The following is a 14,870-nucleotide window of genomic DNA, read 5'->3' as shown; positions in this document are numbered from 1 at the left end:
AAAACAGTAAATCTTATGTTACACTTTTTTTTATTATTATTATTTTTACCCGATCGATAAAATGATTTTCTCTGTGGTAGCTTACTTTATATGCTGTATTATATCAACATATGTTCTGCAAATAAAATACTGGAACTGTTATTTAATAATAATAATAATAATAATAATAATAATAATAATAATAATAATAATAGAGATTTGCGCAGATTATTACTGTATGACCTTGAATGTACTGTATAGCCTATGTTTCTCGTTCAATTAAGCAAACTAACACAAAATATGTTCGTAATAAACTGATATCACAACACTTTATGCCAGGTCGCGGTAACATTGTTCTCAAATTAAGGATGCAGACGATCTTTCGACAAACGGGCATTGTTTTCACTTTCCCACCATTAAACGATAATGAAACCGGGTTTGACTTTCATTCCTGCGGGTAAACAAAGAAAGTTACCTTGTGAATTGATCAGAAGTGCTATACCAGCGTCACTACATTCACAAGCACCAGTCGCCTTGCGAGCTTTATCTCCCACAGCTGATTGCAGCATAGCTGACTGCAGCTGAAACTGGCACGATCGGCCGTGTGTGTCCCAGAAAGCAGATGTTGTCTATAGGATGCATAAAAAGTGTAATCTAATAGAAAGCAAAACACGGGCAGCTCATACGACTTCTTTATTAGAAACAGCGAAAATAGATCTTCTGCATCATTTACTTTATTACGTTATCATTTCAAAACCTATGTTTCATAGCCTGACTAATATGCTGTTAGGTTTCCAACCTGTGGGTATATACAGAATGAGAAGAGAACATAGATATTAGATATTTGACAAAAGAAAAAAAAAACACAATTCCTTGGAAGGCTGCACAAATACAACGACCTTCTATCATTATGAGCAAGCAAGAAAGATTTGGGATAATTTATAATATATATATATATATATATATATATATATATATATATATATATATATATATATATATACACACACACACACACACACACACACACACACATGCATTTAATTAAAACATAACACAAAACATTTCACTGAAACTATTGTTTGTTTTTTTCTTTTTTAAATTGTACAACATTTCAAAGTGTCTATAATTTACTACTGGTTTTTCAAGTGTTTTTATGCACGGTATAATTAGTTAGACATAAGTCCAACTACACAGATGACTATCTTCCTTAGAAATGCTGACATGATTATCAAGTAATAGACTGCTCTGAATCCTACAGATGCGGTGTTCCCAACCTTTGACAATTCCCTCTTTCTCTTACCACTTAAAGTGGAATCCCAAAGGTGCCCCAGCGTTTCCCAACTGCAATCCCACATTCTGTATCTGTCTGTGTTGCAGGTGACGTCATGCCAGTTGTTTTGGTCCGCCCAACCAATCGAACGCGCTGCTTGGATTCTACAGGAGCCGAAATGGGTCCTTCCACGCCCCAGCAGGACTTCCCCATCCCTACCGTAACGCATTGCGCTGGGTGCACTGCCCGTTCCTCCTGGTGCTTTAACAACTCTGACATGGAAACCCCATTGCAGTTGCAGCACGATTTTTTTCAGGAGCAGCAGGAGCAGCAACATCAACACTATCAACATCAGTACCACTGCCAGGACCAGGAACATCAGTTTCTCCAGCAGCAGGGCGATCCATGCTTCACATGCAACAACTGTCCTTATGGTGCGGGGGATAACTTGATTCTTCTGCGGACTTCACCCCCTTTAACGGGAGTCTACAGGACTAATTCATCGCCTGTCTCCTCTTCAAGCTACAGCAGTCAGCTAAACGTTAGCGAGTTCACGCCTTCCAACCATGCCAGTTCATCCAGACACCACCACCACCACCACCACCACCAGCAATACCAGCAATGCCACAGTAGGCAGCAGGGTAGCCCCACAAGCAACAGCAGAGATAGTAACCCATTCACCGAAATAGCCATGAGCAGCTGCAGGTACAACGGTGGAGTGATGCGGCCGCTAAGTAACCTTAGTTCTTCCCGCAGGAACCTGCACGAGTTGGACTCCGAGTCGCAGCCTTTGCAACCCATCTCCACCACTGCTGGCGCCCCAGAGATCGTGGTTTCCAAACCGGAGCAAAACAACTCCACTAACCTGGTGTCCTATGGATCAGGCGGTGGAGGTAGCAGCAGTGGGAATAACAAGTCGAGCAAAAAGAAAAACCAGAACATCGGCTATAAGCTTGGGCACAGGAGAGCGCTCTTTGAGAAAAGAAAACGACTCAGCGACTATGCTTTGATCTTTGGGATGTTTGGGATAGTGGTCATGGTTATAGAAACTGAACTTTCGTGGGGAGCATATGAAAAGGTAAGACCGAGAACTTGCCTGCTTTGTAGAATGTTTTCTCTTAGCATTATTGATATACGCCAGGTGTTTTCTTTGCACATTTTGGACATGAAAGTAGATATTTAAAGAACACAGTGTAAATAACAACATCATGCCATTGCTAAATAATACTATAATAATACAATATGCAACATGTCCAAATGTTAAAGCATTATAGCACTAACATAATGTCTTCTTGCGGTCACCGATGATGGAAGCAGTGGTAGTTCTTAGAACATGCAGAGGATACTTTTGTTTTGCAGCTAGAATGTGATGTTTCCCTGGTAGCAACTTCATTTATCAGCCATAGTTGCGAGAGTAGCATTAACAGTGGTTTTAATTTAAACCGTTATTTTTAAGGTTACATCTGCATTCATGTTGTTAATGTATGTTTTAATTGCAGCACGAAGATGACGGATATGAAGTATTTCAGCCTAACAATTACAACTTTTCTTTTCTGTTATTTTGCAGGGGTCGCTGTATTCATTAGCTCTAAAATGCCTTATTAGCCTTTCCACGATAATTCTGCTTGGTCTGATTATTGTATACCACGCAAGGGAAATTCAGGTAATGTTCATTTTTGTATAAAATACAACTTTATTATGTACACACTTTAGTTGTACTAGAAAGACACAACGGGGATTTCGTTACATTTTACACGTCCATCTGTCCCTTAATCGCATAACGTATTTCATTGTATAACTACAACCTCAATCATATCAGTGGGTTGTAAATATAAGTGGGTGTTTCCACAAGTGTTACTGAAGGAAACACGATAGACTCCAGGGATAGTGCATGGTTTTCTAGGTTACAGATCCACAGGGCGGTCCTTTGTAAGATGTACATTTTTATTGTTAAGTGTGAGGGAACAATGGTCGCAGTGTTACTTTCTTTTAGTTAACAATATTCAGATTACAGCTTTCGAATTTAGTCTACTTTAAAAGTATGGCGGAGATATGCTACTTTATTATTTACACACATTGCAGTGCAACTAGAAACAGATCCATTCGATGCCACAATATAAACCATTTTAATTGAGCGCATTTCTTAACTTTATCTGGTACTGTAAGTGGCTGGCACAACGACATTTGCATAACATATCTTGCTATTATATTGTAGAAAAACGGTAAGCAAATGAAAAGCTGCCTGGTTACTTTGAAGTTCTTTATATTCTTCATTGTCTACCACTTTAAAGTATTATTGGTGTTAGTTATTCATAACTAGTCAACTCAATACATTTAATTAAAGGCAACTTTTGGAATATGCCTATGAAAAGGGCTTGCCTTGAATAGTAAAACATCTTAATGTCACAGAAGCTAAAAAGCTTTTTTGTCAACACAAATACTGTATTTCAATAATATTATAAATACAATTGTTACATTAACAATATCACCAAAACACAATTAGGATATTGTTTATGTACCAGATACTTTTTTTCTTTTTTTTCACAAGTGGCATTTATATTTACTCAGCTGTCCTCTGACACTACATGCCACTGAAAGATCAAAATACTTAAATCTGAATTAAATTTAAAACAAGCCATGCGTTTAAACAAGGTATTGTTCTAAAATCTAGGCTTCATTAAATGACTGAACTTAATATTTAAATTGTATATAAGAGTATAGTAGTAAATTAAATATTTCACAAACCAGAGGAATCATTGCATTTTATACTTTGAGTTTTGTAGGGTGAAATATATAAAAAAAAAATATGCAGCTGGGAATAAAGTGAGCACTTCCCATGGTTAAACTGTATTATATAAACATGTAGTAAATATTGTAATTTGGATATACATACCTGTATTTGTAATTAGTAATACAGTTATTAGTGCACAGGGATTTGAGTGTGTGAGCAGTCAAACATTTATTTGTATTTCTTAACTAACTAACTCTATCAATACAATTAGACTTTCTGGTACCCAAATTCGTTTTGCAGATCGTGCAAGAATAAATGTACACACAAGTGCCTGCTGAAGACTGAAATTACTATTCATTGAAGCTCCAAAAATTCAAAAGTAGACCCATGATAATATTCTACAGATTCTAGAGCAATTCTGGAGAGCATTTATTTTTCTGTTCACTGTTTGTAATTTACTTTTATCTCAGGGTTTCACTGGTTTAGCTTCTATTTAGAAAATCCCCCCAAAAGTTCACACAGGTGACAATAGTAAAAGGGGGTATTCAGATTTTCAGTAATGGTGCAGTATCTTTATCAGTCTAGAATTAAAAAGAGCTATTGTATCTGTGTGGTGAAAGGAACATTTTTGTACCAAGGTGACACAAAAACTTAAGTAGCAATTTTGGACTACTTGTTAAAAAAAATGTATAGCGCAACACTAGTTTATAAAATGATGCACTGTTTCCCAGTGAAACAAGTGGATAAAGGTGTCTGCTAAATAAACAAATAATAATAATAATAATTTCTACCTGGTTGAACACAGAGGCCCCACATTTAAAAAAATATGTTTTGTACATAATTACTCCAAAATAAATGGGTGATTTTACCACTCCCGAGATTTTGGAAGTATATTCAAAACATGTCTGTGTTTTTTTATAATTTAATAATTACATTTTTGTATTTTAAAATGTGTTTTCAAACTGTACCAATATGTCTGTCCCTTTAAATGAGTTGCCGAGGAGTTAAACATGGTTCCTGTCTCCCCAACTCCAGGAAAAAAATACAGGAAAAAATAAATGTTGGTTGAATATGGCAGTTGGGACACTTAACTCTAGGAATGCCCACCAAATTGCGTGCTTCAGAACTTAAGTCCTTTTACAGTGTGTGGGTAACTGGGCTTGGTTGAGTATTCCAATTGGAAACCTGTGTGCACACTAAAGACTTCAGGTGAAACAAAAGGACAGGCGAAAACGAACTGTAGCATTTTTAAAGGTCAAATGCTGACAAGGTCTTTTAGGACAGTAATGATTATCTGAATGTGACACCAGAAACAATTTGTAGTGATTGTCTGAAATCAGGATTTACACTCAGCGGTCAGTCACTGTTGCCAGCGCTCTTCCATAAAGCACCTGCTCAATCAAACGCAGCATTTGTGATTTAGAAAGGATCGGTCATACAAGACAATCCGATCACCGTTTAAGCATTTCAAGCTGTTCAACAACAATGATATGGAATACATTACAATAAAGATACTGCAGTATTTCATTATTTAGCGTTCGTTTATGGGCCATTTTTAACCAAATGCTAGTTTACACAAATTTATTTTTCAGATACTGCAAAGCTTAAAAATATGACCTTAGTTGTTCATTGTTCGTCTGTAAAAACTGCCTTTTGTTTATTTCTTTTACATAAAAAAAAAAACAAGGTGGCAAATTTAGTTCTCGGGTAAATGCTTTGAGAATATAGCCTTATGCATGTATATGTCTGCCTGGATCCTGTTCTAAATGTATAATTATATAGAGTTTGCTTTACTCTCCATGCATGAGTAGTGTAGTAGTGTACTTCTATCTCAGTAATGTCCACAGTTATGTGTTACTGTAGCATTAACAGAAAGCCTGTAGGTCCCCTAGAGCAATCCTGTACTCAGTATAATAAAAACACCCACGCAGGCAAGGGGGGTGTTTTATAGCTGGAAATCATGGTATACACAACACATAATCCTAGCTCAGTTGAGGACTGGCTTTTCGTTTACTTACAGATTATTTTATTATTTTGGTATATTGTATATCGCATGCTGCCTGTCTAGCTAATAAGTGAACAGTATCAACATCTGACTAATATATTTCAGATTATTAAGCACCATCACCTTCTATCTATCTATCTATCTATCTATCTATCTATCTATCTATCTATCTATCTATCTATCTATCTATCCAGTACCTGCCTTCCTACTTATGCAGTTGGATACAAGAAGGCTACAGTGAATACTTAACACTAAAAGCACTTAACTTAGCACGTGTAAATATTTTTAACATGGTACTTTTAAGTGTATTAAATATATTATACATTATGGATACGGTTCAGTACTTGAAAAGTACCAAATAGGATTTGTACATTGTACAGACAAAAGACCTATTCAAAACTTTTCAATACCATTACATTGTCAGCACTCAACACCACTAGTTCTTTTCCATGTTTGCTGATACTCCTCATACACAGACAATCCTGGTTTTATAATTCCAGTTTTTCACTATGATATGACAGGTGGGTTCTCTTTGCTCTTTGACTTTAATTAGGTTACAAATCTAGCTGGTATCTGCAGTTTAGAGTTTTGAAAACCTTAGTGCTAAGTTAGTGCAATGTGCCAAGCGTGCGTTCTGCCTGTCAGACTGATTGAACTGCAGTGTGTAGGCAGGAGCAAACACTAGAGACTTAGTCGGGAGTAGGTCCTGTCAGCAGTTGCTTGTCAAAAACAAAAAGTATGTGCTTTCTTTTCCAACCCCCCCTTATGCCAAAGTCAAATGTCTGTCTACTTTCTTTTTTCCAAGGATAAAAACTGTTCCACTAAACCGAAATCAAACTATAAAGTCAAAGCATTCCCTAAAAAGACACAAATAGCATTGCATTTGTTTGTTAACTTTTTGCTGTCTAAAACCTTTAAATAGAGGCTCAGAGCTGCAGTGGTGATCCTGTGTTGTTTTTATATCTTAATCTCACATATCACACAGAGCTCTTTTTCATTTGCCATTTTTGAAACTTCTGGTGAGGTGTTAAATAAGTGCAAGGTATTTTTGTCATTTCTAGTGAAGACGAACATCTGATTTTTGGATCCGAATACATGTCAAAAAATATTTGTTTGAATATTCGTGACAGACAGACAGAGACTATTGCCAGGTGGTGTTAGGATGACAGGTCAATAGTTCAATCTGTTTTGCTCCTATGAGGTGGTTTTAACCAATCACAGGCCAGAATTTCCAATCACTGATTCATATATATATATCTCTATATAAGGTCTATATTATAATTATTTATTTATTAGCAGAGGCCCTTATCCAGGGCGACTTACAATTGTTACAAGATATCACATTATTTTTTACATACAATTACCCATTTATACAGTTGGGTTTTTACTGGAGCAATCTAGGTAAAGTAGCTTGCAGATCCCCCACCGGGGATTGAACCCATGACCCTCCGGTCAAGTGTCCAGAGTCCTAACCACTACTCCACACTGCTGCCCGTATATATAACATGTAAATGAGCTAGTTGTCAACTGTTAATTAATAAAACAAAAAAAGGGGCCCTTAATTAAAATGAAGCGCAACTGTGAACTGAAAGGTAAGAGTTAATTGCATAAACTAACACAGGTTCCTTCCTTACACTTACCTGCGTGGCAAGGATTAGTAAATATAATTATTTTTAGGGAATTAGGGCCCTTAGCCTGGTTGGCAAAGTTACATTTATACTGGAAGAGAAACATTAAGGACTTTCTAATGATTGCCACTTCCCCCAAGACTAGCTGTAATTAGGGATAAGATGGATGATGGCCACTATCCCAGACATGGTAGTATTGTATAAGTGTTGCACATGGGGTGGTATTTATGTAAGGCTATAATTTTCTTCCTTTATCCATTTCAAGTGAGGATATGTTTTTGTTTGTTGCAATTCCTACTGAAAACAAGAAGTCAGAAATAACAAACTGCAAGAAGGAAGAGATGAAAGAGGAGAATAGGAATCTACAGCAAAATGAGGGATTGTAAAGGTCAAATGTTCATAGACACGGTCATCTGACTAACTTTTACATAAACTCGACCCTGATTGACTCCCTGCTTTAAGCGGGGTTTATTAATAATAATAATAATAATAATAATAATAATAATAATAATAATAATAATAATAATAATAATAGTTAAATAGTTGAGAATTTGTAAGATTAACATTTAAAGTTTTCAAAATTATTATTATTATTATTATTATTATTATTATTATTATTATTATTATTATTATTACTAGAATTACAGTATTATTCAAAGTCCTCCTACAGTGCTTTTATTCTATTTTATTTATGTATTTATTTATTTATTGTGTGTGTATGGAAATTTACCAGCGTTGCCGAACAAAACGAAAATACAAGTATTTTTTTTTTTTTTTCTAAATTATGACATGTCCTGAATTTTTGGCAGACGTGATAGGGGCATCGGAATCAGGTTTTGCAAACTGCCAGTGACTGGCATCTGCAGACTCGGGTTTATTAATAATGCTGATGATGTCATCAAAAAGAGGTGGATTTTCGTTCTTGAACGACTGTATACCCATTCATAAAGTGCTTTGCGACAGTCGCCCATATTCTCAGATCATTTTATGAATAGCAATATGGACGACTTTTGTTAGTTTAATTTGTTTTATTACGGCAGTCGGCAAGTACTTTTATGAATAGGGCCCTCAGTTTATAGCAGAAGGTCTAGCACAACAAAACAGGGAGGCATCATTCTAGTATACTAAAATAAGCATTGCTCTCAATTATTTACTCATGTTAACAAGGGATTTATTTTAGCAGACAGAGATTATGTTTCCTGTTAAGACTGATCCTTGTATTGTTAAAAATAATGTATCCAACAGGCTACAGGTTCAGTCTTTCTGCCCAATACAGTTTTTTTTTCAAAAGTTGCCTGTATTAAATTGTTAAACACAATCATAAATGAAACAAGTTCCCATATACATGCTCATTGTGGTACAGCAATGAAAATGATTTACAATTCTTTCTCTGTGGTTTTACTACTACTATTAGTGATTACTAGGCCACTGCGGAGTACAAACGAATATTCGTAATGACTATGGACACACAATTGTACAACTAATTTTGTTATTACTCGTTATTCGAAGAAATACAATAAAGTAAGTAAAAATGTATTGAACCAGCTCCTGGCGTCTAGAGATAGAAGATGAATCTGGGGGGAAGAAGGAGTGACCATCAGCAATCTTTTAGCTATACAAAACGTCACTCCTCCATTACAGTTAAGGAAGAGAAGGGAGCAGAGCGGCGGTCAGCAAGGCTCTACATACATCTCCTTTCATTTTTGTTTTAGTTTTGAATTTGAGATCAGGTATATGATTTAATGTTGTGCTAGTAGTACCAGTATCGGTTTACACACATTCATTAATAATGCTTGTAAAACAACGAACACCTCAGCTTTTAATGTGCTTTACAGACACAAACTATTTTCTGTTTTGCATTAGGTTTTAAGAAGACAGATTATTTTTATGGCGGTGTATGTGTTATTTTTTTTTGTTTTTTCACAAGTTGTTTAAACTTTTTGGATAAAGGTGTGTGTTTGACCATCTTTGTGTTTGCAGATTCAATAAGCAGACATTAGCCTAATGAAAAATAATAATTGCTAAATAAACATTAAAACACTGTATGGTCACTCTGAGTGAAAATCAGTGCCAGAAATGTATTGTTTATGTAAAAGTGTTTATGTTTATGTAAAAGTGTTTCTTTTTCTGATGAGATCGAATTTGTAGCTCAGGTGGAAAGCAGGCATCAATGTGAAGTTCCTCTGCCAACTCCCTCCAAAACCCTTGTCTGTTCGATAATTCTGGAGATACATTTTCGTTGCCTGCAGCTGCTAATTGCTTGAGAGAGATCAAAGTTAGCTGCCTGGAGCTTTTTGCTTGTTATATTAATTTCGTACAGGATATTGTACCAAACCACTAGGCTCCACAAAAAATTGAAGTTCAGCATTTTCCCTGTGATACATTTTCCTTCCGCCCGTGATTTGACACTGCTACTTCCAGTGAGGGTAAGAACATAATAACATAAAAACATAAGAAAGCTTACCAACGAGAGGAGGCCATTCAGTTTTGTTAGTAGCTTATTGATCCTAGAAACTCATCTAGCAGCTTCTTGAAGGATCCCAGGGTGTCAGCTTCAACAACATTACTCCTATTTTCTGTTCTGAATACCCCTTTATCTAATCTCCATTTGTGACCCCTGGTCCTTGTTTCTTTTTTCAGGTTGAAAAAGTCCCCTGAGTCGACATTGTCAATACCTTTTAGAATTTGATATGCTTGAATCAGATCACGACGTAGTCTTCTTTATTCAAGACTGAATAGATTCCATTTTTTGGCCTGTCTGCTATGACATACCTTTTAAACCAAGAATAATAATAATTATTATTATTTATTTCTTAGCAGACACCCTTATCCAGGGCAACTTACTATGGTTACAAGATATCACATTATTTTTACATACATACCCATTTATACAGTTGGGTTTTTACTGGAGTGATCTAGGTAAAGAACCTTGCTCAAGGTTACAGCAGCAGTGTCCTCCCACTTGGGATTGAACCCACAACCCTCTGGTCAGGAGTCCAGAGCCCTAACCACTACTCTACACTGTTGCTCTTACTATATATATGATGGGAGAATTCAGATCCAGGAAACACAACAAGCAACATACAACTGACACTAATTACTGTTGCTTACTATCTATTATTCATCCCAAAAACACTCAATTGGTTAACAAGCTAAATGTAGCACCAAGTGTAGTTTATATTCCAAATGTATAGCAGAAGTCTGCTTTAAATAGAAGTATTGCCATTGCTGTTCTGAGATTGGAAAGGGTACTCAATCATCCATGGTAAATTAATATTTAACTTTTCTGCCTTTAAATGGAAGCAAGTGTGATTCACAAATGTTAGACTATAAAACTAGCTAGGAGTGGTACAGTAAAAATATATGCATAAAATGTATTTATTTCAGTGGGTAGAACATTATAATAGATACGATATATTACACAAGTAATATATAATGATACAAGTAATATATCATGATAATGGGATATATGTTATGCTTTTTTTTTTGACCAGATAACATTTTAAAATATGTTTGTAATTTACATTTAGCCTATTATCTTTTCATCTAACAGCCTAAAATGCACTGTAGTATTCCTGCATTTAATTTATATATTGAACAACCAACTATATAACAATAATTAAGAAGCTGCTGCAATGTAAGCTTAAACCATTTATTTATAGTTATTAAAACAGTCTTTACTGGTTTTCTTAGTTTACCTTGTATTACTTACAACAGGTTTATGTTTCCTGTTTACATTTGTCATGTAGAAAATCTGATTATAAATATGCATCAGAAGCACAAAGGTGCTTCATAGGTACTGAAACTCAACCCCTATTTCTGCATGTATTATACCCCTTCTAATGTAACTACAGTGCACACTCCATGTCTTTGTACAGTGAAATCCATCTACAACTTGATCCTCTAGACTGGTGTCGGGAAGCTGTTAATGACAGGCAACCTCACAGTGTTTTCATTGTACAACTTGGTTTTTGTGTATATTAAATATCTGATCTGGTGGAGATCATTTAAGACAGTTTTATTTGCTGGTTACATTTTCTTTTTGAAGTCCTAATGGGTACAGACTGTAATTTAGTAATTGCTACTAATTTGCTTTATCAACTGATAAAGTTTCCTAGGCTGGTAGAGATAGTAATAATAATCTTTATTTTTATATAGCGCCTTTCATAGTGGACCACTATCACAGAGCACTTTACAGAGGTAGGCTGTGAACTGTGCATTATATGCAGAGTCACTTACTATAGGACATTGATTTAACATCTCATCCACAGGATGGAGCACAAGGAGGTTAAGTGACTTGCTCAGGGTCACACAGTGAGTTGGTCAGTGGCAGAGGTGGCAGATTGCTAATGACGCATTCCCCAACATATTCTGTATTATCACTTAATGTGCTTTTTATGCATACTTTTGTAGCATTGAAGTTTAATCCCAATAGAGCTGAGCCATCCATTTAATGTTACCTTCATTTAGCAGCAGTATAATTCAATAATGAAAGTCAGCAAAGAAAAAAGTGCTTCCTTCATCAAGACAATAAAATTAAAATATCTTCCTTTCAATAAACATTAACAAGTGCATGTGATAATAAGTAGCATGATGGTTTCCTTAGCTAAGCAGCTAAAAGCTGAAAAGTGAAAAGCTTTGATATCATAAATAAAACATTGCATTAATCTCTAAATCGTGCTAAACCTCTCCACTCCATTTACTAATGAGATTGGAGGATTTCTTACAGACAAGATATACGTTGCAATCTCCACATTACACATATTAAATATTGAGTTGTAGTCCATTAAATGTATTGAGTATTCTGAAGACAGATTACTTTTACTTTTCTCTAGAGTTGTTTAAAAATATATACACTACATGCTGATTTGTGGTAACTGCATAGTCTTTTAAACTTCAACATGAGATGTTTTCCACTCAACTGATACTAAATGTTGCAGTACTTATTTCCAATCCGCTTTGTTTAAGTAGACCTGTTTGGGCGCTGGATATAATGTCAAAGCTGGCATTTGGAGGATTTGTTAGGAAAATGTGATCTGTTTTCCCAAAATAATTATCCATGGAAATTAAAGACTATTTTTACACATCAGAGGCTTTTGTCACAGAGAGATTTACTGTACTGGTAGCTTTGGAAACACGACTTGTAAAAGTAGATGTTAAAAGGATGTTGTTTTTTTTGCCTGTTTATACGTTAAGAGACTGGTAATTGGGAAACAGCCTGCTAACACGAATGAAAGTCATTTAAAACAGCTATGTATCTCTGTGCCAATGTTAATGTACAGCACTGAGTTGGTGGAGTGCGCTCCAGTAGGTTAAGTGTTCAAATCCCGGCTTCTCCACTTGCTGAGGAATCCAGGCAGACACAGCCCATAGGCGCAGTGAGCTGTTCTTACCAGATGTTGCTTACACACAGCAGAATGATCACTTTCTTCTTGGTGATAATGAGATCATTGCTTGCCACCAAATGGAAGGAAAAAACATGGGAATAATCCCTGTTCCCTGACTTCAGCTGTGCAGTTGGCTGCTGGTCAGGAGCAAAATAATGTTGGCAGGGACTGGTCACAGTCCAGCCCACTACAGTCCAGCCCTTCCACTCCCATTATTTCCTCCAGTAACATAAGTACAAAAGTTGCTACAAGCATGAAATATTGACTTGACAAAGAAAATACACTGTAGAAAAAAAATGCATGGATGCCTGATGGGCAATAATCTAATTATGTTAACAATTGAACCTTGGGTGTGAAGGATGTTTTTACTCATTATTGCATTTTTTTAAATTGGTTTTACCAGGCATTAAACCTTATTTACAAGGGGTAAGACTGTTCAGAAAATAGCCATTAACTCAATACGAACACAATTTAACTTACAATAATAATCTTAACAACATTATAGAATAGGAGCTCAAATACATAAAGAAATGACTGTCCAAAAATTAATAAACACGAGCGTATCATTGTATTAGGCTCAGACATAATCCACTCTTTGAAAAGAGCAACAGGTATATTAGCAATTAATTCTTAGTAAACATGCTAATTACCCTCAGCTAAATGAAGACAGGTTTTATGTGCAGTTGAGGTGACTAACTGAAAAGTTGCAATGTTACACTTTTAATTGTTACTATTCAAATCAAATTGTTTAAATGGATACCTAGTTATGATATTGTATGATACTATTCAGATTTCTCGAATAATGATTTCTTTTTTTTAATATTATGTGAGATCTTGTAGTTGACATTTTAAAGATTACTTTAGTTATTTAGTTTGAAAAGACAATTATTCGTCACTTATATTGTATTTGGAATTTGATACTTATCTATAAAAGGACATTTATTACATTTTGTAAAACCATAAAAAAAAGCCTTTCCAAGTGTCATTTACAGAAACTCAATTACAGTTTTCTATCCCCTCTAAAGTGCTGTATTGAGTTAAGATAAATACTCTCTTTAAATGTGTCTCATTCCATTTGTGTCTCATTCCAATCGTATTTTGTCATATACTTGTACTTGCTAGAACCGAAGTGATTGTATTTTATCTTGCTCTTAATTGTATTAATACTTGTACTGTGATTCTTAATGTATTTTTGTTTACGACTGGATAAGGGCGTCTGCTAATAAATAAATAAATAAATAAATGAATAATAATAATAATAATAATAATAATAATAATATTTGGTGTACTGCCATACCATTTTAAATAAAAAGGTGTACTAAATGCTTTAGGAATATTGTAGGCCAAAGCTCCTCAAGCTTTATTGTACATTTTATTTTAATAAAGCAGAACGGTTGACACTGTGAAATAACCCATATTGTTATAGTTATAGTATTTTTTTTTGTTGCTACCATGTCTGATAGAGGGAAAAAATGTAAATCCTCTCCACATCCATGTGTTGCTTCTGAGTATCAGTGTGGAAAATAATATGGAATTCAAACTTGCAGCACGACCTGGGGGGTACATTTTCAATTGCCAAAGCATCAGTGGCTCAGACAGTGTTTCCACCATCATCAACTTTCTAATGAAGCCTGAAATGAGTCAGTGAAGTGTTGACACATTTGCATGTCTGTTGTCATTGTGGGATTGGGGTTCTGCTCGCACTAGACCCAGGACTTCCACTTCCAGACATTGAATGTCCTATATTAATTACAGGTCCCATTTTATTATCTTAATGGCAATGAATCTCAGTACTGACACCATTTTGATCACTAAAATAGTGCCCCATGTGCGGTAAACCATGGTAAAAGCAGAGTAAGTACTTTAA

At 35.4% G+C, this 14,870-nt stretch overlaps 1 protein-coding gene across 1 annotated transcript in view; it reads left to right on the top strand.

Moving 5' to 3' along the window:
* Nucleotides 1-14,870, top strand: part of LOC117406716 (small conductance calcium-activated potassium channel protein 2-like) — a 78,755-nt gene that overhangs the window by 24,574 nt on the left and 39,311 nt on the right. Inside the window, exons 2-3 of the mRNA XM_059022720.1 lie at nucleotides 1,360-2,330; nucleotides 2,820-2,915. Of these exons, the coding sequence (XP_058878703.1) occupies nucleotides 1,368-2,330; nucleotides 2,820-2,915 (1,059 nt within the window). The 5' untranslated portion in view covers nucleotides 1,360-1,367. The remainder of the gene's footprint in view (nucleotides 1-1,359; nucleotides 2,331-2,819; nucleotides 2,916-14,870) is intronic.

This window comes from Acipenser ruthenus, chromosome 1, assembly GCF_902713425.1.
Source record: "Acipenser ruthenus chromosome 1, fAciRut3.2 maternal haplotype, whole genome shotgun sequence".
Lineage (NCBI taxonomy): Eukaryota > Metazoa > Chordata > Actinopteri > Acipenseriformes > Acipenseridae > Acipenser > Acipenser ruthenus.
Note: the sequence above shows the minus strand (reverse complement) of the source record. Positions and strands in the feature narration are given on the sequence as shown.